Below are 22,608 nucleotides of genomic sequence, written 5' to 3' on the forward strand. Positions count from 1 at the left end.
CTCACTTTTTGCGCCCGGAGCTGACATTTTCAGTGACACCATTTTGGGATAGATTCTATGTTTTGATAACCTCTTAGGCTATGTGCAAACGCTGAGGATTCGTGTGCAGATTTTTCCAAGCAGATTCTGAAAAATCCGCAGGTAAAACGCCCTACGTTTTACCGCGGTTTTTGTGCAGATTTCACCTGCGGTTTTACACATGCAGTTTCCAATTATGGAGAGGGTGTAAAACGCTGTGGAATCCGCACAAAGAATTGACATGCTGTGGAAAATAAACAGCAGTATTTTCCGCAGCATGTGCACTGCGGATTTGGTTTTCCATAGGTTTACATGGTACTGTACAAGTCCGTTGCGGATCCGCACATACCCTTACTGCGATGTGGCAAGGACCCAAAAATGTAATTCCGTTTCGATTTTTTTATCATTACGCCATTTACCAATCGGATTAATTTATTTTATATTTTGATATATTTGTCATTTTCCAACACAGCGATGCCAAACGTATTTTTTTTTTTTTTTTGGGGGGGGGGGGGGGGGGGGGTTGGGGGGGCAAAAAAGGGGGTAATTTGAACTTGAGGTTTGTTTTTTTTTTTTCATATTTTTAAAACCTTTTTTAAATAGTCCCCTTAGGAGACATGAAGCTGTGATTGGACGATCGCCTGTGCTATACAGTGGGTACGGAAAGTATTCAGGCCCCTTTACATTTTTCACTGTTTCATTGCAGTCATTTGGTAAATTCAAAAAAAGTTCATTTTTTGGTCTCAGTACTGTACAGTCTGCAACCCATCTTGACTGAAAAATAAATGTAGAAATGTTTGCAAATTTAATATAAAAAAAACACTGAAATATCACATGGCATAAGTATTCAGACCCTTTGCTCAGTATTGAGTAGAAGCACCCTTTTGAGCTAATACAGCCATGAGTCTTCTTGGGAATGATGCAACAAGTTGTTCACACCTGGATTTGGGGATCCTCTGCCATTCTTCCTTGCAGATCCTCTCCAGTTCCGTCAGTTTGATGGTGAACAGCCACTTTTAGGGCTTGTTCACACCATCCTTTTTTTTCTGCGGATTTTTCAGGTCCTGATTTGGAAATCCCGCAGTGCTAAACCGCGGTGGATTTCCCTGCGGTTTTTTGTGCGGTTTCTCCTGCAGATTCCACTGCGGTTTTCCAACTGCACTTTCCTATTGGTGCTGGTGGAAAACAGTTGCGGAATCCGCAGAAAGAAGTGACATGCTACTTCTTTTTTTCCCGCAGAAAATCAGCGCGGATTTTCCAGCGGGAAAAAAGGAACGTGGGAACAGCGGATTTGGTTTTCCATAGGGTAACATTGTACTGTACCCTGCATGGAAAACGTCTGCGGATCCGCAGCTGCAAATCCGCTGCGGATCCGCAGCAAAAACCGCAGCGTGTGAACATAGCCTTAAGGTCTCTCCAGAGTTGTACTGAAGCCACTCCTTTGTTATTTTAGCTGTGTGCTTAGGGTCATTGTCTTGTTGGAAGGTGAACCTTCAGGCAAGTCTGAGGTCCAAAGAACTCTGTTAGGCTGGTTTCACATTCGCGTTTTTTTGCCGCGGCATTTTAGCGCAAAAAAAGCATGCTTTTTTTCCCTATATTTAACATTAAAAACGCATGCGTTTTTTTTGTATGCGTTTTGCCGCGTTTGACGACGCATGCGTCTTTTCTATGCTTGCGTTTTGTTGCAGAAATGCAACATGTAGTAATTTCTAGAGGCGTTTTTTTTGGCGGCAAAAAAAACGTATTGCTGTCTATGTAAACTCATGCGTTTTTAAGCACATGCGTTTGGTTGCGTTTTAAACGCATGCGTTTCAATAGAAAAAAAAACAAGAATACACACTGATAAGCCACCCCCCACCATCAAGGTGATAAAGGGATCCAAACCCCACCCCTAACCCTAAAGCCGGTAATTCAATTGCCGGCTTTTCATTTCTCCTGCCTAAACCCGACATGGTATGAGACATGGTTTACATACAGTAAACCATGTCATATCCCCCTTTTTTTTTCATATTCCACACTACTGTTAGTGTGTATGTGCAAAATTTCGGCGCTGTAGCTATTAAATTTAAGGGTTAAATCGCGGAAAAAATTGGCGTGGGCTCCCGTGCAATTTTCTCCGCCAGAGTGGTAAAGCCAGTGACTGAGGGCAGATATTAATAGCCTGGAGAGGGTCCACGGTTATTGGCCCCCCCCTGGCTAAAAACCATCTGCCCCCAGCCACCCCAGAAAAGGCACATCTGGAAGATGCGCCTATTCTGGCACTTGGCCACTCTCTTCCCATTCCCGTGTAGCGGTGGGATATGGGGTAATGAAGGGTTAATGTCACCTTGCTATTGTAAGGTGACATTAAGCTAGATTAATAATGGAGAGGCGTCAATTATGACACCTATCCATTATTAATCCAATTGTATGAAATGGTTAAAAAAAAAAAAAACACACAATATTGCAAAGTATTTTAATGAAATAAACACACAGGTTGTTGTAATATTTTATTGCTCTCTCAATCCACCTGAAGACCATCGTTCTGTAACAAATTAAAAATAATAAACCAACAATATACATACCTTCCGTAGATCTGTAACGTCCCACGATGTAAATCCATCTGAAGGGGTTAAAATATTTTACAGGCAGGAGCTCTGCTATAATGCAGCTGTGCTCCTGCCTGTAAACCCCGGGGAATGAAGGTAATGTAGGTCAATGACCTGTAGTTACCTTCAGTCGCGGTGATGCGCCCTCTGCTGGATGTCCTCATATGACCTCGAGCCTGGGAACTTTTTCCCACGCTCGACGTCATATGAGGACATCCAGCAGAGGGCGCATCACCGCTACTGAAGGTAACTACAGGTCATTGACCTACATTACCTTCATTCCCCGGGGTTTACAGGCAGGAGCACAGCTGCATTATAGCAGAGCTCCTGCCTGTAAAATATTTTAACCCCTTCGGATGGATTTACATCGTGGGACGTTACAGATCTACGGAAGGTATGTAAAATGTTGGTTTATTATTTTTAATTTGTTACAGAACGAGGGTCTTCAGATGGATTGAGAGAGCAATAAAATATTACAACAACCTGTGTGTTTATTTCATTAAAATACTTTGCAATATTGTGTGTGTGTTTTTTTAACCATTTCATACAATTGGATTAATAATGGATAGGTGTCATAATTGACGCCTCTCCATTATTAATCTAGCTTAATGTCACCTTACAATAGCAAGGTGACATTAACCCTTCATTACCCCATATCCCACCGCTACACGGGAGTGGGAAGAGAGTGGCCAAGTGCCAGAATAGGCGCATCTTATAGATGTGCCTTTTCTGGGGTGGCTGGGGGCAGATGTTTTTAGCCAGGGGGGTTGCCAATAACCGTGGACCCTCTCCAGGCTATTAATATCTGCCTTCAGTCACTGGCTTTACCACTCTGGCGGAGAAAATTGCGCGGGAGCCCACGCCAATTTTTTCCGCGATTTAACCCTTAAATTTAATAGCTACAGCGCTCAAATTTTGCACATACACACTACTAACATTAGTAGTGTGGAATATGCAAACAAAAGGGGGATATGACATGGTTTACTGTATGTAAACCATGTCTCATATGTCGGGTTTAGGCAGGTGAAATGAAAAGCCGACAATCGGCTTTTCTGCTATATCGCGCTGAAGCAAATATATATATATATATATATATATATATATATATATATATATATACACATACATATACCCGACTTTGCCAAAAGTCGGCGACTTTTGAAATTGGCCGATCTGTTTCTCTCAACCCTAATTTTGATGATTGGCAGCTGTCACACACTTCTCAGCATGCGTTTTAAAAACGCAAACGCAGGAAAAAAACGCATGTAAACACGTCAAAACGCCGCGTTTTTTTTAACACATGAGAAAACGCATGCATCTAAAAAACGCAGCGTTTGCACGCGTTTACATGCGTTTTTTTCTCCACCTGCGTTTGCGTTTTAAACGCAAATGTGAAACTAGCCTAAGATGTTTTCATCCAGGATATCTCTGTACTTGGCCGCATTCATGTTTCCTTCAAAGACAACCAGTCATCCTGTCCCTGCAGCTAAACAACACCCCCATAGCAGGATGCTGCCACCACGTTTCACTGTTGGGATTGTATTGGGCAGGTGATGAGCAGTGCCTGGTTTTCTCCACACATACTGCTTAGAATTATCACCAAAAAGGTCTATTTTCATCTCATCAGACCAGAGAATCTTATTTCTCATAGTCTGGGAGTCCTTCATGTATTTTTTTAGTAAACTCTATGCGGGCTTTCATATGTCTTGCACTTAGGAGAGGCTTCCGTCAGACCACTCCACCATAAGGGTATGTGCACAGGTAGATGAAACCTCTGCGGATTTTTCCACACTTGTTTTGAGAAATCCGCAGGTAAAAAGCACTGCGTATTACCTGTGGATTTTATGCGGTTTTTGTGCAGATTCCACCTGCGGTTTTACACCTGCGGATTCCTATTGTGGAGCAGGTGTAAACCGCTGCGGAATCCGCACAAAGAATTGACATGCTGCGGAATAAACAACGCTACGTTTCCACGCGTTTTTTCTGCAGCATGTGCACTGCGGATTTTGTTTTCCATAGGTTTACATGGTACTGTACAACACATGGAAAACAGCTGCAGATCCGCAGCAAAATCCGCAACGTGTGCACATACCCTAAGGATATGTGCACACTTTGCGGAATGGGGTGCAGAAATTTCTGCACAAAATCCGCATCTCCTGGCAGAAACCGCAGGTTCAGATTTGCCGTGGATTTTCTGCGGTTTTTACCACTGCGGATTTCTATAATGGAAGGGTGCAGAAACGCTGCAGATCCGCACAAAAGAAGTGACATGCACTTCTTTTAAATCCGCAGCGTTTCTGCGCAGATTTTTCCGCACAGCTTTTTTTTTTCCCCATTGATTTACATTGTACTGTAAATGACAGTGCGGATCTGCAGCGTTTCTGCGTGGAAAAATCCGCTGTGGATCCGCACTAAATCCGCATCGTGTGCACACAGCCTAAAGGTGTGACTGGTAGAGGGCTGCAGTGATAGTTGACTGTCGAACTTTCTCTCCGCTCCCTACTGCATCTCTGGGGCTCAGCCACAGGGATCTTGGGGTTCTTCTTTACCTCTCTCACCAAGGTTTTTCTCCCATGAGTGCTCAGTTTGGCTGGACGGCCAGGTCTAGGAAGTCTTCTGATGGTGCTAAACATCTTTCATTTAAGGATTATGGAGGCCACTGTGCTCGAAGGAACCTTGAGGACTGCAGAAGATCTGTTGTAACCTCGGCCAAATCTGTGCCTTGCCACAATTCTGTCTCTGAGCTCCTTGGCCAGTTTCTTTGACCTCATGATTCTCATTTGGTCTGACATGCACTGTGATGTCTTAGGCTACTTTCACACTAGCGTCGGTAAGCGCCCGTCGCAGTGCGTCGTACCGACGCATGCTGTGAAATAAATGCCTGACGTGGGCAGCGGAAGCAGTGTTACGACGCTTCCGCTGCCCCATTGTAAGGTCCAGGGAGGAGGGGGCGGAGTTTCGGCTGCGCATGCGCGGTCGAAAATGGCAGACACGACGTGCAAAAAAAGTTACATGTAACTTTTTTTGTGCCGACGGTCCGCCATAACACGACGCAACCGTCGCACGACGGTTGCGACGTGTGGCACTGCGTCGCAAATAAGTCTATGGAGAAAAAACGCATCCTGCAGGCAACTTTGCAGGATGCGTTTTTTTCTCCACAACGACGTATTGCGACGTACAGTGCCCAACGCTAGTGTGAAAGTAGCCTTATATAGACAGGTGTGTGCCTTTCCAAATCAAGTCCTATCAGTTTAATTAAACACAGCTGGACTCTAATGAAGGAGCAGAACCATCTCAAAGAGGATCACAAGGAAATGGACATCATGTGGCTTAAATATGAGTGTCTGAACAAAGGGTCTGAATACTTATGACCATGTGATATTTCAATTTTTCTTTAATAAATTTGCAAAAATGTCTGCATTTCTGTTTTTTTCCCAGTCAAGATGGGGTGCAGAATGTACATTAATGTGGAAAAAAAAAAAATATAAAAAACTTTTTTGAATTTATCAAATGGCTGCAATGAAACTAAGTGTGAAAAATTTAAAGGGGTCCAAATACTTTCCATACCCGCTGTACATTAATTAGCAGTGCTGGAGCAGAAATCACGATCTCTTATGAACGCCAGCCATGAGCTGGTATTCACAGAAGTATTCTCATGACAGGCATGGGGGTCATCAGCAAACCGCCATCTGTCATAACAATCCATCGGCACCCCACAATCACATGACAAAGGCGCCGATGGGTGGGATGATTGACACGCTTCTGACCGGCATGTGCCATTTTTGCTGTCAGTGAATGATAACGAGATTTAACTGGTTAACAGCTGCAGGCAGAGCACTGCTTCACCATCGGCTGTTAAAGGCACATGACTGATTAAATCAGTCAATGTGGGCAGAAAGATATAGGCTCAGTGTGTGAGCCCACATCAAAGGGAGGGACAACAAATAACGTACATATACAGTATGTCATGAAGGGACTAAAACTCCCAAGCGCATGAACTAGTATTCAGCAATTCAATCGTTTGTCCGAATGCCCCCTTCTGACTCGCTAATACACAGGAATGCTCGGTGTGTTCTTCTGTTCTCTATTAGTGGGCAGATGTCAGACTCAACTGGCAGCAGCTTATCTTCAGGGAAAACAAACGCGGCAGCAGGAAAACGCTTTGACCGATCGTTAGGCCAACAGCCATCTCATCTAATATTTCCATACAAGGGAACACTTGCTCCATCGTGTGATTGGGTTTGCTGAGAGGAAGCTGCTGACTAACATGTTGGCCGGCGGATTATCCAAAGGAAAACCAATGCAATTGGCAGTCTGAATTCAGTCATGTCGGATTGAAATCTCTTCTGATCAGTTGGCCAGGGCCTACATACACAATAGACCAACGGCCGAACCCATCATATTGGCAGATTCAGCCAACTTTAGTATCATGTATTTGGGATTGGGAGCCCTTAATGTGACCATGAATATGCTATACCGTGTAACAAAGCGAGGGGAGGCTTTGTAAGACCCATTCTTAACAATGCGATTTTATTTTTCCATCCACATAGCCGTATGAAGGCTTGCATTTTTTTGCGGGATGAGTTGTACTTTTGATTGACACCATTCATTATACCACATCATTTAAAGGGAACCTGTCACCCCCAAATTCAAGATGAGCTAAGCCAATCTTCTTACGATGACGTCCTCTTCATGCTGCGGCTCCAGCACAGGCGTACTTTATCTAACCTGTTGAGAGCAGAGCAAAGTACTGCAGTGCGTAGGCGCCGGGCCTCTCTGACCTTTCCCAGCGCCTGCACACTGCAGTACTTTGTTCTGTCCTCACCAGGGCAGACAAACTACGCCTGCCCCGAAGCGTGAAGACAAGAAGAGGACGTCATCGTAAGAAGATGGGAGGTCCCGGACCGCGACGCCCAACGGACCGCAGCGGGACCGCCCCTGGGTGAGTATAATCTAACCTCTTTTTCAGGATACATCGGGGGCTTGTCTACAGCATTACAGAATGCTGTAGATAAGCCCCTGATGCCGGTGAGCTTAGCTCATCTTCGATTTTGGGGGTGACAGGTTTCCTTTAAAGGAAGAGAATGAAACCGACCATAAAGTCCAGAAGGAGCACTGGCAATCAGATTATATATATATATATATATATATATATATATATATATATATATATATATATATATATATATATATATATATATATATATATATATATATATATATATATATTATTAATAAACAAATCAGGGAAGGCTATGCAGGCATGCATACACTAGGTATAGAAAAAGCTTGATGAAAATATTTATAAAAAAGAAAGGCGCGGTAATGTCAGGCATAATGCTAAAGCAATATTAACCCCTTTCTGACCTCGGACGGGATAGTACGTCCCAGGTCAGATCCCCTGCTTTGATGCAGGGCTCCGGCGGTGAGCCCGCATCAAAGCTGGGACATGTCAGCTGTTTTGTACAGCTGACATGTGCCCGCAATAGCGGCGGGTGAAATTGCGATTCACCCGCCGCTATTAACCAGTTAAATGCCGCTGTCAAACGCTGACAGCGGCATTTAACCGGCGCTTCCGGACGGAAATGAGCGCATCGCCGAACCCTGTCACATAATTGGGGGTCAGCGATGCATCAGAAGGGTAACCATAGAGGTCCTTTGGTTACTGATCCCAGCTAGCTGTTATGTAGCAGAGCCGATCAAGTTGTGCCAGCTTCTAGCCTCCCATGGAGGCTATTGAAGCATGGCAAAAGTAAAATAAAAAAAATAAAAAAAAAAAAAAAAATATATATATATATATATACACACACACACACATACATACATACATACATACAGTCATGGCCAAAAGTATTCACACCCCTGCAATTCTGTCAGATAATACTCAGTTTCTTCCTGAAAATGATTGCAAACAAATTCTTTGGTATTATTATCTTCATTTAATTTGTCTTAAATGAAAAAAAAACACAAAAAGAATTGTCCTAAAGCCAAATTGGATATAATTCCACACTAATCATAAAAAAGGGGGTGGACAAAAGTATTGGCACTGTTCGAAAAATCATGTGATGCTTCTCTAATTTGTGTAATTAACAGCACCTGTAACTTACCTGTGGCACCTAACAGGTGTTGGCAATAACTAAATCACACTTGCAGCCAGTTGACATGGATTAAAGTTGACTCAACCTCTGTCCTGTGTCCTTGTGTGTACCACATTGAGCATGGAGAAAAGAAAGAAGGACTTAAGGACTGAGGACTTGAGAAACCAAATTGTGAGGAAGCATGAGCAATCTCAAGGCTACAAGTCCATCTCCAAAGACCTGAATGTTCCTGTGTCTACCATGCGCAGTGTCATCAAGAAGTTTAAAGCCCATGGCACTGTGGCTAACCTCCCTAGATGTGGGCGGAAAAGAAAAATTGACAAGAGATTTCAACGCAAGATTGTGCGGATGTTGGATAAAGAACCTCGACTAACATCCAAACAAGTTCAAGCTGCCCTGCAGTCCGAGGGTACAACAGTGTCAACCCGTACTATCCGTCGGCGTCTGAATGAAAAGGGACTGTATGGTAGGAGACCCAGGAAGACCCCACTTCTTACCCCGAGACATAAAAAAGCCTGGCTGGAGTTTGCCAAAACTTACCCGAAAAAGCCTAAAACATTTTGGAAGAATGTTCTCTGGTCAGATGAGACAAAAAGTAGAGCTTTTTGGGCAAAGGCATTAACATAGGGTTTACAGGAGAAAAAAAGAGGCATTCAAAGAAAAGAACACGGTCCCTACAGTCAAACAGGGCGGAGGTTCCCTGATGTTTTGGGGTTGCTTTGCTGCCTCTGGCACTGGACTGCTTGACCGTGTGCATGGCATTATGAAGTCTGAAGACTACCAACAAATTTTGCAGCATAATGTAGGGCCCAGTGTGAGAAAGATGGGTCTCCCTCAGAGGTCATGGGTCTTCCAGCAGGACAATGACCCAAAACACACTTCAAAAAGCACTAGAAATTGGTTTGAGAGAAAGCACTGGAGACTTCTAAGGTGGCCAGCAATGAGTCCAGACCTGAATCCCATAGAACACCTGTGGAGAGATCTAAAAATGGCAGTTTGGAGAAGGCACCCTTCAAATATCAGGGACCTGGAGCAGTTTGCCAAAGAAGAATGGTCTAAAATTCCAGCAGAGCATTGTAAGAAACTCATTGATGGTTACCGGAAGTGGTTGGTCGCAGTTATTTTGGCTAAAGGTTGTGCAACCAAGTATTAGGCTGCGGGTGCCAATACTTTTGTCTGGCCCATTTTTGGAGTTTTGTGTGAAATGATCAATGTTTTGCTTTTTTCTTCATTCTCTTTTGTGGTTTTTCATTTAAGACAAAGTAAATGAAGATAATAATACCAAAGAATTTGTGTTTGCCATAATTTTCAGGAAGAAACTGAGTATTATCTGACAGAATTACAGGGGTGTGAATACTTTTGGCCATGACTGACTGTATGTATGTATGTATGTATGTATGTATGTATGTATGTATGTATGTATGTATGTATGTATGTATGTATGTATGTATGTATGTATGTATGTATGTATGTATGTATATATATATATATATATATATATATATATATATATATATAAAAAAATCACCCCCCTTTGGCCCCATTCAAAATAAATCAATAATTTTTATTTATTTTTTTTTAAATCAAACCTACACATATTTGGTATCGTCGCGTACAGAATCGCCCGATCTATTAATAAAAAAAAAAAAGAATTAAACCTGATCACTAAATGGCGTAGCAAGAAAAAAAATTGAAACTCCAGAATTCCTTTTTTTTCGTCGCCGCAACATAGCATTAAAATGCAATAATGGGCTATCAAAAGAACGTATCTGCTCCAAAATGCTATCATTAAAAACGTCAGCTCAGCACGCAAAAAATAAGCCCCCACCTGGCCCCAGCTCATGAAAAATGGAGACGCTACGGGTATCGGAAAATGGCGCAATTTTTTTTTTTTTAAGCAAAGTTTGGAATTTTTTTTTCACCACCTAGATAAAAGAGAACCTAGACATGTTTGGTGTCTATAAACTCTTAATGACCTGGAGAATCACAGTGTCAGGTCAGTTTTAGCATTTAGTGAACCTAGCAAAAAAGCCAAACAAAAAACAAGTGTGGGATTGCACTTTTTTTGCAATTTCACCGCACTTGGAATTTATTTCCTGTTTTCTAGTACACGACATGATAAAACCAATGATGTCGTTCAAAAGTACAACTTGTTTCGCAAAAAATAAGCCCTCACATGGCCATATTGACGGAAAAGTAAAAAAGTTATGGCTCTGGGAAGGAGGGAAGCGAAAAACGGAAAATCCCAAGGTCATGAAGGGGTTAAGGCTAGTTTCACATTTGCGTTTAAAATGCAAACGCAGGTGGTGAAAAAAATGCATGTAAACGCGTGCAAACGCTGCGTTTTTTAGACGCATGCGTTTTCGCATGCGGTAAAACGCGGCGTTTTCATGCGTTTTTTCCTGCGTTTGCGTTTTTGAAACGCATGCTGAGAAGTGTGTGTCAGCTGCCAATCATCAAAATCAACAAGAAAACCCACTATAAACAGAAATAGCTAGGGTTGGGGTTAGGGGTAGGGTTAGGAACCCTAGGGTTAGGGTTAGGATTAGGATCCCTAGGGTTAGGATCCCTAGGGTTAGGGGTAGGGTTAGTATCCCTAGGGTTAGGGGTAGGGTTAGTATCCCTAGGGTTAGGGGTAGGGTTAGGATCCCTAGGGTTAGGATCCCTAGGGTTAGGGTTAGGATCCCTTTATCACCTTGATGGTGGGGGGTGGCTTATCAGTGTGTATTCTTGTTTTTTTCTATGAAAACGCATGCGTTTAAAACGCAACCAAACGCATGTGCTTAAAAACGCATGCGTTTACATAGACAGCAATGCGTTTTTTTGCGGCAAAAAAACGCCTCTAGAAATTACTACATGTTGCATTTCTGCAACAAAACGCAAGCATAGAAACGACGCATGCGTCGTCAAACGCGGCAAAACGCATACAAAAAAACGCATGCGTTTTTAATGTTAAATATAGGAAAAAAACGCATGCTTTTTTTGCGCTAAAACGCAGCGGCAAAAAACGCAAATGTGAAACCAGCCTAAGTCATATGCTATACAATGTCTGCAGGTAAATGGATGTAGTTATTGCATATGGGTGATACGCAAAATACAGAAGTAGTCTATGTGCAGTAATCAAGGGGCGCCACTCAGCCGGGGGTCCTCTGACTCCGTCCATTCACAATATCACTGCACACAGGAGACTTCTGCATTTTGTATATCAGCCATTTACACAAGAAATACACAATGGCACATGGAAATGGGGAGCAATTCGCAGGGGGCCCTCCCCTGATTACTGGATGAAATGTTCATTCATTTGGCAATTATCTTGTATATATTGGCTTAAAGGGAACCTGTCAGCAGGATTGTGCACAGTAACCTACAGACACCATCAGGTCAGCACCGTTATACTGATTAAACCGATACCTTGGCTAATGAAATTCTCATGCTCCGGGGCGGCCTTCATCTGGTGCTCTGCTTAGCTATTCATCTGTATGGCTTCTGACAGGTCACTGATCCCTCAGAGACCTGACCCTATTTTACTTACTGAATATTCATCAACCAATATAGCATTTTAATCACTATAACAGTGCCAACTTGACACTGTAAGTTACTCAGCACAGGATTATCAAGTTCCCTTTAAATAGGCATTCCTATCTCCAAGATCCTATCCCAATAAGGGTATGTGCACACGATGCAGATTTAGTGCAGAATTGGTGCAGAACTGCAGCAGATTATTCTGCTGCAGAACTGCACTGTGATTTATAGTACAATGTAAATCAATGGGAAAAAAAAAAAGCTGCGCAGAAATGCTGCAGATTTCAAAGAAGTGCACGTCGCTTCTTTTGTGCAGTTCTGCAGCGTTTCTGCTGCAGATTTTTCTGCACCATGTGCACAGCTTTTTTTTTTCCCCACTGATTTACATTGTACTGCACAGAAACTGCACAGAAACTGCACAGAAACTGCACAGAAACTGCATCAAATCTGCAGATGCAGATTTAGTGCAGAAAATTCTGCACCACATTTCCTACGTGTGCACATAGCCTAAGTAGTTGTGTAATAAAAATGTTAGCAAACACCTCCAATCAGAAATGTAGTATAGTTCTTCTGATTCATCATGGCTCTTTCCCTATGTGCAAGCATTGCAGGACCTTAGGTATCTATGGTTATGACCACTGATGTAGTGACAGCTAGTTGCTAGTAGTCGTAACCATGGATACTTAAGTTCCTGCAATGCCTGCAGGTGAAGAAAGAGATATAGCCAATCCTAAGAACTATACCACATTTCTGATTGGAGGTATTTGCTAATGTTATTACACCTACTACATATTAGGATAGGATCTTGGAGATGGGAATATCCCCTTAGTGAATGAATTTCGCAGACCTGCAGAATTGTATGGGTAACACCACATTCATGTGTCAGAGTCCCAGCAAGGACTGCTCCACAAGCTGATGGAGGTCTCCTGATCTGAGAAGACAGCCTCGCACACTCGCCCTACGACTGACTGACTGACGGGAGGGAGGGACTGCACTCGCCCTACGACTGACTGACTGACGGGAGGGACTGCACTCGCCCTACGACTGACTGACTGACGGGAGGGACTGCACTCGCCCTACGACTGACTGACTGACGGGAGGGACTGCACTCGCCCTACGACTGACTGACTGACGGGAGGGACTGCACTCGCCCTATCACTGACTGCCGGGGGGGGACTGCACTCGCCCTATCACTGACTGCCGGGGGGGGACTGCACTCGCCCTATCACTGACTGCCGGGGGGGGACTGCACTCGCCCTATCACTGACTGCCGGGGGGGGGGGGGGACTGCACTCGCCCTATCACTGACTGACGGGGGGGGGACTGCACTCGCCCTATCACTGACTGACGGGGGGGGGGGACTGCACTCGCCCTATCACTGACTGACGGGGGGGGGGGACTGCACTCGCCCTATCACTGACTGACGGGGGGGGGGGGGACTGCACTCGCCCTATCACTGACTGACGGGGGGGGGGGGACTGCACTCGCCCTATCACTGACTGACGGGGGGGGGGGACTGCACTCGCCCTATCACTGACTGACGGGGGGGGGACTGCACTCGCCCTATCACTGCCAGTGGGGGTCGGGTTCACCCTATCAATAACCGGGGGTTGGGGCTGCACTCACCCTATGACTGACTGACGGGGGGGGGGGACTGCACTCGCCCTATCACTGACTGACGGGGGGGGGGACTGCACTCGCCCTATCACTGACTGACGGGGGGGGGGACTGCACTCGCCCTATCACTGACTGACGGGGGGGGGGGGACTGCACTCGCCCTATCACTGACTGACGGGGGGGGGGGGGGGGACTGCACTCGCCCTATCACTGACTGACGGGGGGGGACTGCACTCGCCCTATCACTGACTGACGGGGGGGGACTGCACTCGCCCTATCACTGACTGACGGGGGGGGGACTGCACTCGCCCTATCACTGCCAGTGGGGGTCGGGTTCACCCTATCAATAACCGGGGGTTGGGGCTGCACTCACCCTATGACTGACAGGGTGGGTACGTGCTCGCCCCATGACTGCCGGGGCTATCACTAATCACCAGTACAAGGTTCCTGCACCCTCCATCATCAGCCACACACTTACCCCGCAGGCTGTACCGAGCCTGCATACCGAACACGGACACGGTTCCGGTACCAGTTCGGTCCTCTTTGCGGTAGCCCCGTTGAAGGATGTGCCGGATCTGATCCAGGTACTGCAACTCGTCATGGGGGGACTCCTGGTGCTGCCCGCCATTTACTCCCTGCAAGACAGTGTGCTCAGCTCAGCCGCTCATTCATGCTCCTCCCGCCGCCGGGTGCGGACACCATACCTGCTTCTGACACCATACCTGCTCCTGAGCGCTGGGTCCCGTCACCTCCGCGGCCACCGGCATCTTGTGTAGGACGAGATAGAGGCTCTCCTGCTCACGGAACAGCTGGAATTCCTCCCGCTTTTTTTCCCCGTTTTGGCGCCTAAGTGTAAGTTCACACAAGTCTGTCTCCTCCTCTCTCAGCGTCTCCTGTCCTGTGTCCATGTGTACACGCGGTGTCCACACTGACACCCACCTGTGAGTGTGTATATATGTGTGCAGACCATGTGGCAGTGAGTGTGGTGTATAGCGTTATATGTAGACAGAGAGACAGTGGTGTGCTTACAGGCACAGACCGGGCGGCAGTGTGGTCACACATATATTTATATACATGTACAGACCAGGCTGCCGTGTGGTCACACATATATGTATGTACATGTACAGACCGGGCTGCAGTGGGGTCACACATATATTTATATACATGTACAGACCGGGCGGCGGTGTGGGCACACATATATGTATATACATGTACAGACCTTGCTGCAGTGGGGTCACACATATGTATATACATGTACAGACCGGGCGGCGGTGTGGTCACACATATATGTATATACATGTACAGACCGGGCGGCGGTGTGGTCACACATATATGTATATACATGTACAGACCAGGCGGCAGTGTGGTCACACATATATGTATATACATGTACAGACCAGGCGGCAGTGTGGTCACACATATATGTATATACATGTACAGACCGGGCGGCAGTGTGGTCACACATATATGTATATACATGTACAGACCGGGCGGCAGTGTGGTCACACATATATGTATGAACATGTACAGCCCGGGTGTCAGTATGGTCACACATATATGTATATACATGTACAGACCGGGCTGCAGTGAGGTCACACATATATGTATATACATGTACAGACCGGGCTGCAGTGTGGTCACACATATAGGTATATACATGTACAGCCCGGGCGGCGGTGTGCGCACACATATATGTATATACATGTACAGACCGGGCGGCAGTGTGGGTAATCGCGAGGAGCGGAAAAGGCGAGTATATAATGATTTTTGGGGGGCTACATTATATTCTGTGGGGGGCTGCATTATATTCTACGAGGGAGGCTGCATTATATCCTATGAGGCTACATTATATTCTATGAGGGGGTTACTTTATATTCTATGAGGGGGCTACATTACATTCTATGAGGGGGGCTACATTATATTCTATGACGGGGCTACTTTATACTCTATGAGGGGGCTACATTACGTTCTGTGAGGGGGGCTACATTATATTCTTTGAGGGGGGCTACATTATATTCTATGAGGGGGGCTACATTACATTCTATGAGGGGGGCTACATTATATTCTATGAGGGGGCTACTTTATATTCTATGAGGGGGCTAGATTATGTTCTATGAGGGGGGCTACATTATATTTTATGAGGGAGCTACTTTATATTCTATGAGGGGGCTACCCCAACCCCTGCTACATAATTAAGAAGTGTGCTACCTTAAATATGCATATGCATGGGCAATATGCATGTCCCCGTAGTATATGGACAATGATGATTCCAGAATTCGCGGCAGACTGTGCCCGTCGCTTATTGGTCGAGGCAACCTTTATGACATAATCGTCGCCATGGCAACCATTATGACATCTACGTTGATACTGTGCCCGTCGCTGATTGGTCGAGGCCCAGGCGGCCTCGACCAATCAGAGACACGGGATTTCCAGGACAGACAGACAGACAGAAAAAACCCTTAGACAATTATATATATAGATACATGTACAGACCGGGCTGCAGTGTGGTCACACATCTTCTATATATATAATTGTCTAAGGGTTTTTCTGTCTGTCTGTCTGTCCTGGAAATCCCGCGTCTCTGATTGGTCGAGGCCGCCAGGCGACGGGCACAGCATGGCGACAATGATGTCATAAAGGTTGCCTCGACCAATCAGCGACGGGCACAGTCTGCCACGAATTCGCCTCGACCAATCAGCGATGGGCACAGTATCGACGTAGATGTCATAATGGTTGCCATGGCGACGATGATGTCATAAAGGTTGCCTCAACCAATCAGCGACGGGCACAGTCTGCCGCGAATTCTGGAATCATCATTGTCCATATACTACGGGGACATGCATATTCTAGAATACCCGATGCGTTAGAATCGGGCCACAATCTAGTATTTATATACATGTACAGCCCGGGCGGCAGTGTGGTCACACATATATGTATGTACATGTACAGACCGGGCGGCAGTGGGGTCACACATATATGTATATACATGTACAGACCGGGCTGCAGTGTGGTCACACATATATGTATATAGATGTACAGACCGGGCGGCGGTGTGGTCACACATACATGTATGTACATGTACAGACCAGGCTGCAGTGGGGTCACACATATATTTATATACATGTACAGACCGGGCGGCGGTGTGGTCACACATATATTTATATACATGTACAGACCTTGCTGCAGTGGGGTCACACATATATTTATATACATGTACAGACCGGGCTGCAGTGTGGTCACACATATATTTATATACATGTACAGACCGGGCTGCAGTGTGGTCACACATATATTTATATACATGTACAGACCGGGCTGCAGTGTGGTCACACATATATTTATATACATGTACAGACCAGGCTGCAGTGGGGTCACACATCTATCTATATATATAAGAGGCATCGTGATTACTTGCTAATCCCGTCCCCTGCACAGTAGCTCCACCTCCCACCTCATCACCACACACAATCCCGCCCCCCAACACATCACTGCACACAATCTCGCCCCCCAACACATCACCGCACACAATCTCGCCCCCCAACACATCACCGCACACAATCCCGCCCCCCACCCCATCGCTACCCATAATCCCGCCCCCCCACCCCATCGCTACCCATAATCCCGCCCCCCCACCCCATCGCTACCCATAATCCCGCCCCCCCACCCCATCGCTACCCATAATCCCGCCCCCCACCCCATCACCACCCATAATCCCGCCCCCCCACCCCATCACCACTCATAAAACATCACCACCCATAATCCCGCCCCCCCACCCTATCACCACCCATAATACCGCCCCCCCACCCCATCACCACTCATAAAACATCACCACCCATAATTCCGCTCCCCTCCCCATCACCACCCATAATCCCGCCCCCCCACCCCATTACCACCCATAATACCGCCCCCCCCACCCCATTACCACCCATAATCCCGCCCCCCCACCCCATTACCACCCATAATCCCACCCCATTACCACCCATAATCCCACCCCCCCCACCCCATTATTATCCATAATAACAATTACCACCCATAAAACATTACCACCCATAATAACGCCCCCCCACCCCATTACCACTCATAATCCCGCCCCCCACCCCATTACCACCCATAATTCCGCCCTCCCACCCCATTACCACCCATAATCCTGCCCCCCACCCCATTACCACACATAATCCTGCCCCCCACCACATTACCACACATAATCCCGCCCCCCACATCACACTCGCTAATCCCGCCCCCTGCGCAGTAGCTCCGCCCCACCACATCACCACATAATCCCGCCCCCCCACCACATCAACCATAATCCCGCCCCCCACCACATTACCACACATAATCCCCCCCCACCACATCACCACACATAATCCCCCCATTACCACACATAATCTCGCCCCTCACCACATTACCACACATAATCCCACCCCCACCACATCACCACACATAATCCCCCCATTACCACACATAATCTCGCCCCTCACCACATTACCACACATAATCCCGCCCCACCACATTACCACACATAATCCCGCCCCACCATATTACCACACACAATCGCGTCCCCACACCACATTACCACACACAATCCCGCCCCCCCACCACATTATGACACACAATCCTGTCCCCACACATTAAATTGTACCTGGTAGAAGTCAAGGAAAGATCTTTGAAAATGACGAAAATGACTACACTGTGTTCCAAATTATTATGCAAATTGGATTTAAGTGTCTTAAAGAATTAATTGTTTTGTTTTTCAAATAAACTCGTGGATGGTATTGTGTCTCAGGGCTCAATGAATCACTGAAATCAATCTTAAACACATGTGATAATTAGTTTTCCAAGGGTTAAATAGAGACTATGACGTCTCAGCTTTTCTATGATAATACTAATTATGTCTAGTGGAGCTCCTATGTATTTTATTGTTTTATTATTGTTGCTGCATTTGTCTTGTACATCAAGCATTTAACCTAATGCTGTTCTTTTTTACTGTCTTTTAGAATCGTTAAAATCACGTCACGCACTGGGCACTGGTGGCACCACATATGGTAGAGTATATATGTGCTATGTTCCTCTTCTTTTTTCAGGGGTCACCACACACACACACACTATGCGGCCATCCCCTAAACAGCCAGCTTATTTCTGCATTCTCAACCATGTATACCCCTGTAGATCTCATACCATTAGCGATACTACCAGCGCCTTCTATCTGTTACATAGCGCTTATCCATAGTCACATAGCGCTTACCCACAGCACTTCGCTCCCCTCATGAATCGACGCATGCGCAGTGCTTCTAATACAACGCTCAGTCCCTGCCTTCAGTAGCCTCTCACTCTGCGCAAGCGCGGTCCTGATGACCGCAATCACATGTTTTATGATGAGGCAAGTCACATGACCCGCTCTCAGGGCGCTTTTATACCCGGAAGTACCGCTGTCTTACAGCGGCTTCTGGCAACACCAGCCCCTCAGCACCTCGGTACCCCGGACCTGGACCTACTGGGTAAATATACATGACTCATTCATCAGAGCCTGCTTTACTTTGCACGATACTAAGGGATATCTTTCCCACTGTGCATCTATTCTTTTAGCGCCATTCTCTGCAGCGGTTTTCGCCCTCCCGGTGCGCCCAACTCCTTATACACCTTCCAGGACCCCCGAGGTAATTAGGAGCTCACGGTATACAACCACTCATACAATGCATTATTTGTTTGCCCTGATTCTCTTGGATGGTAACATGGTTCTTATCATACCCTTCAGGTGCTCTTGCCAGGTCTTTTCACATGTGTACGTGGGCCTTTGTGGCCTATGCATTGTGCTGTTCTGCCTCCAGGTACTTTATATAGACTATTCTGCTGGGGATTCTAGTGAATATTGCCATCATTACATTACTGGCATCCCAGTTTGGGATACCATACTCTTATGGGGTGTGTGCCGTATACATGGTGATGTTTTTTATACAGGGTGGGCGGACATATGCTGCTGAAGCTCTTCGTAGCAGCTCACCCGTTTTCTATTCTGCTAATTCACAATGTCACATTTTCATTATAGGTGATCACTTTGCACTTTTGTTCCCAGTGCCACCACCAGACACCCTGCAGTACTGCTTTCACAGTATCCTTCCGGGCATTTTAGCTCAATTTATGTACTCTGTAATCTCAGCATTAAGGTTATACAACTGCTTGTTATCCTTATCCACGCTCACAGCTTCCTATAGCCTAGCCTGAGAATTCTACGACTCACTGAACACCAGTCTGGATTAACCCTTACCGTCACGGTTGTCACTGTTTGTTCATTTACTCATGTATTCATCATGTGCTGAATTTTTTCTGTACAAATATCCATTGTAATCAGACTTGTTCTCCTTTTGTGTATGTACTTGTTCTCCTCTGTTAAATTCAATTGTATATCAGATGTCGTTTACAATCATGTAATTGTAGTTTGTATATTTTTCAGTTTCATGAGAGATGTTTCTGATGAAGGTCTTGTGACCGAAAACGTTTAAACACTCTTGAACTGGTCGCACAAATAAACAAAACGTTCACGTTTTTCTTGCAAATGAATCTCTGAGTGCCAAGTGCTTTATTGTTTACGTACGGGTTGGATACCTTACTTGTGCACCACCAAGGAACCTTGAGTGCCGTGTACCACTTTGTATATCTGAAACAGAGCACAGACAGAGTTCATGCAAATAAAGGCATAATGAGGAAGTTTTCTGGCAGACAAATTCATTGGATTAAGAGAGCAGCTGCCAAAATACCATTACAAAGCAGCAAACAGTTATTTGAAGCTGCTGGTGCGTCTGGAGTCCCTCGAACCTCAAGGTGTAGGATCCTTCAAAGGCTTGCTGTGGTGCATAAACCTACTCTTCGGCCACTCCTAAACAGTGTTCACAAGCAGAAACGGTTGCAGTGGGCCCAGACATACATGAAGACTAATTTTCAAACAGTCTTTACTGATGAGTGTCGAGCAACTCTGGACGGTCCAGATGGATGGAGTAGTGTTGTGAATTTGGTTTTTGGGCTCCCCCGGTGGTCGCTGGTGGTACTGGACTTGTGTGCTTCACTTTCTCTGTTCACCTGTTTCCATCAGGATGTGGGAGTATCCTATTTAGCCTTGCTGCTCAGTTATTCTAGTGCCGGCCATCAATGTAACCAGAGCCTTTCTGTTGCATGTTCCTGCTTCTAGACTACTATCAGCTAAGTTGGACTCTTAGTCCTAAGTTTGTTTGCATTTTTGTTCCAGTTCACAGTTATGTTATGTTTCTGTAGCTGGAAGCTCTTGTGGGCCGAAATTACCACTCCGGTGTCATGAGTTGACACATGAGTCTTAAAGTAATTTCTGGATGGTATTTTAATAGGGTTTTCAGCTGACCGTGAAGTTCCCTATTGTATCTTCTTACTATCTAGTAAGCGGACCTCGCTTTGCTGAACCTACCTTCATACTGCGTATGTCTTTTCCTCTGAACTCACCGTCAATATATGTGGGGGGCTTCTGTCTCCTTTTTGGGGGAATTTCCCTAGAGGTAAGCCAGGTCTGTTTTTTCCTCTATTAGGGTTAGTTAGTTCTCCGGCTGGCGCTGGGCGTCTAGGGATAAAACGTAGGTACGTCACCCGGCCACTGTTAGTTGTGTGGTAGGTTTAGCTCACGGTCAGCTCGAGATTCCATCACCCAAGAGCTAGTCTGTTATTTAAGTTCTCTGACGTTCCCTTGCCATTGGGAACCATGACAGTATGGCCGGCCAAGGGTTAAAACCATTGGCAGAAGAAAGGAGAGAAAAAGAAGTCTGCAGATTTTTTTTTTTTTTTTTTCTTCTGAGCTTGCTCTATAGTTGACTCAGTTGCATTTCTGCTCTAATTGCAGCCTTTGCCTCTCTCTCTCCTTCTAATCCTTGAATGGCTCTGATCTCACCTGATTAAAATGGATCCTCAGAGTTTGGCTACAGGTTTGAATAATCTTGCTACGAAGGTTCAAAATTTACAGGATTTTGTTATTCATGCTCCTATATCTGAATCTAGAATTCCTATACCAGAATTTTTCTCCGGGGATAGATCTCGTTTCCTGAATTTCAAATATAATTGTAAATTATTTCTTTCCCTGAGATCTCGCTCCGCTGGAGATCCCGCACAGCAGGTTAGGACAGTAATTTCCTTGCTGCGGGGTGACCCTCAGGATTGGGCATTTGCGTTGGTACCCGGGGATCCTGCGTTGCTCAATGTGGATGCGTTTTTTCTGGCTTTGGGGTTGCTTTATGAGGAACCTAATTTAGGCTGAAAAAACCTTGATGGCCCTATCTCAAGGGCAAGATGAAGCTGAAATATACTGCCAAAAATTTCGTAAATGGTCTGTGCTTACTCAGTGGAATGAGTGCGCCCTGGCGGCGAATTTCAGAGAGGGTCTCTCTGATGCCATTAAAGATGTTATGGTGGGGTTCCCTGCACCTACAGGTCTGAATGAGTCCATGACAATGGCTATTCAGATTGATCGGCGTTTGCGGGAGCGCAAACCTGTGCACCATTTGGCGGTGTCTTCTGAGAAGGCTCCAGAAAATATGCAATGTGATAGAATTCTGTCCAGAAGCGAACGGCAGAATTTTAGGCGAAAAAATGGGTTGTGCTTCTATTGTGGTGATTCAACTCATGTTATATCAGCATGCTCTAAACGTATAAAAAAGGTTGATAAGTCTATTTCAATTGGCACTTTACAGTCTAAGTTTATTTTGTCTGTGACCTTGATTTGTTCATTATCGTCAATTACCGCGGATGCCTATGTC

At 45.6% G+C, this 22,608-nt stretch overlaps 1 protein-coding gene and 1 long non-coding RNA gene across 4 annotated transcripts in view; one reads left to right on the top strand and one right to left on the bottom strand.

The window, feature by feature from the left end:
• Positions 1 to 16,098, bottom strand: part of TYMS (thymidylate synthetase) — a 54,684-nt gene extending 38,586 nt beyond the window's left edge. Inside the window, exons 1-3 of one of the 3 annotated variants that reach the window (XM_077270323.1) lie at positions 16,052 to 16,098; positions 14,548 to 14,689; positions 14,322 to 14,478 (exon numbers count right to left, since the gene is read on the bottom strand). In XM_077270323.1, the coding sequence (XP_077126438.1) occupies positions 14,322 to 14,478; positions 14,548 to 14,689; positions 16,052 to 16,083 (331 nt within the window). In that variant the 5' untranslated portion in view covers positions 16,084 to 16,098. Of the gene's footprint in view, positions 1 to 14,321; positions 14,479 to 14,547; positions 14,767 to 16,051 lie in introns of those variants that run through there. The other 2 variants (XM_077270322.1, XM_077270321.1) reach the window with 2 other exon arrangements.
• Positions 14,558 to 20,817, top strand: LOC143782636 (uncharacterized). Its single transcript, XR_013217010.1, has 6 exons — positions 14,558 to 14,695; positions 18,838 to 18,885; positions 19,427 to 19,497; positions 19,596 to 19,668; positions 19,887 to 19,949; positions 20,043 to 20,817. It is a non-coding gene; the product is annotated as an uncharacterized LOC143782636 (long non-coding RNA).
• The last annotated feature ends 1,791 nt before the right edge of the window (positions 20,818 to 22,608 follow it).

Source organism: Ranitomeya variabilis, chromosome 6, assembly GCF_051348905.1.
Source record: "Ranitomeya variabilis isolate aRanVar5 chromosome 6, aRanVar5.hap1, whole genome shotgun sequence".
Lineage (NCBI taxonomy): Eukaryota > Metazoa > Chordata > Amphibia > Anura > Dendrobatidae > Ranitomeya > Ranitomeya variabilis.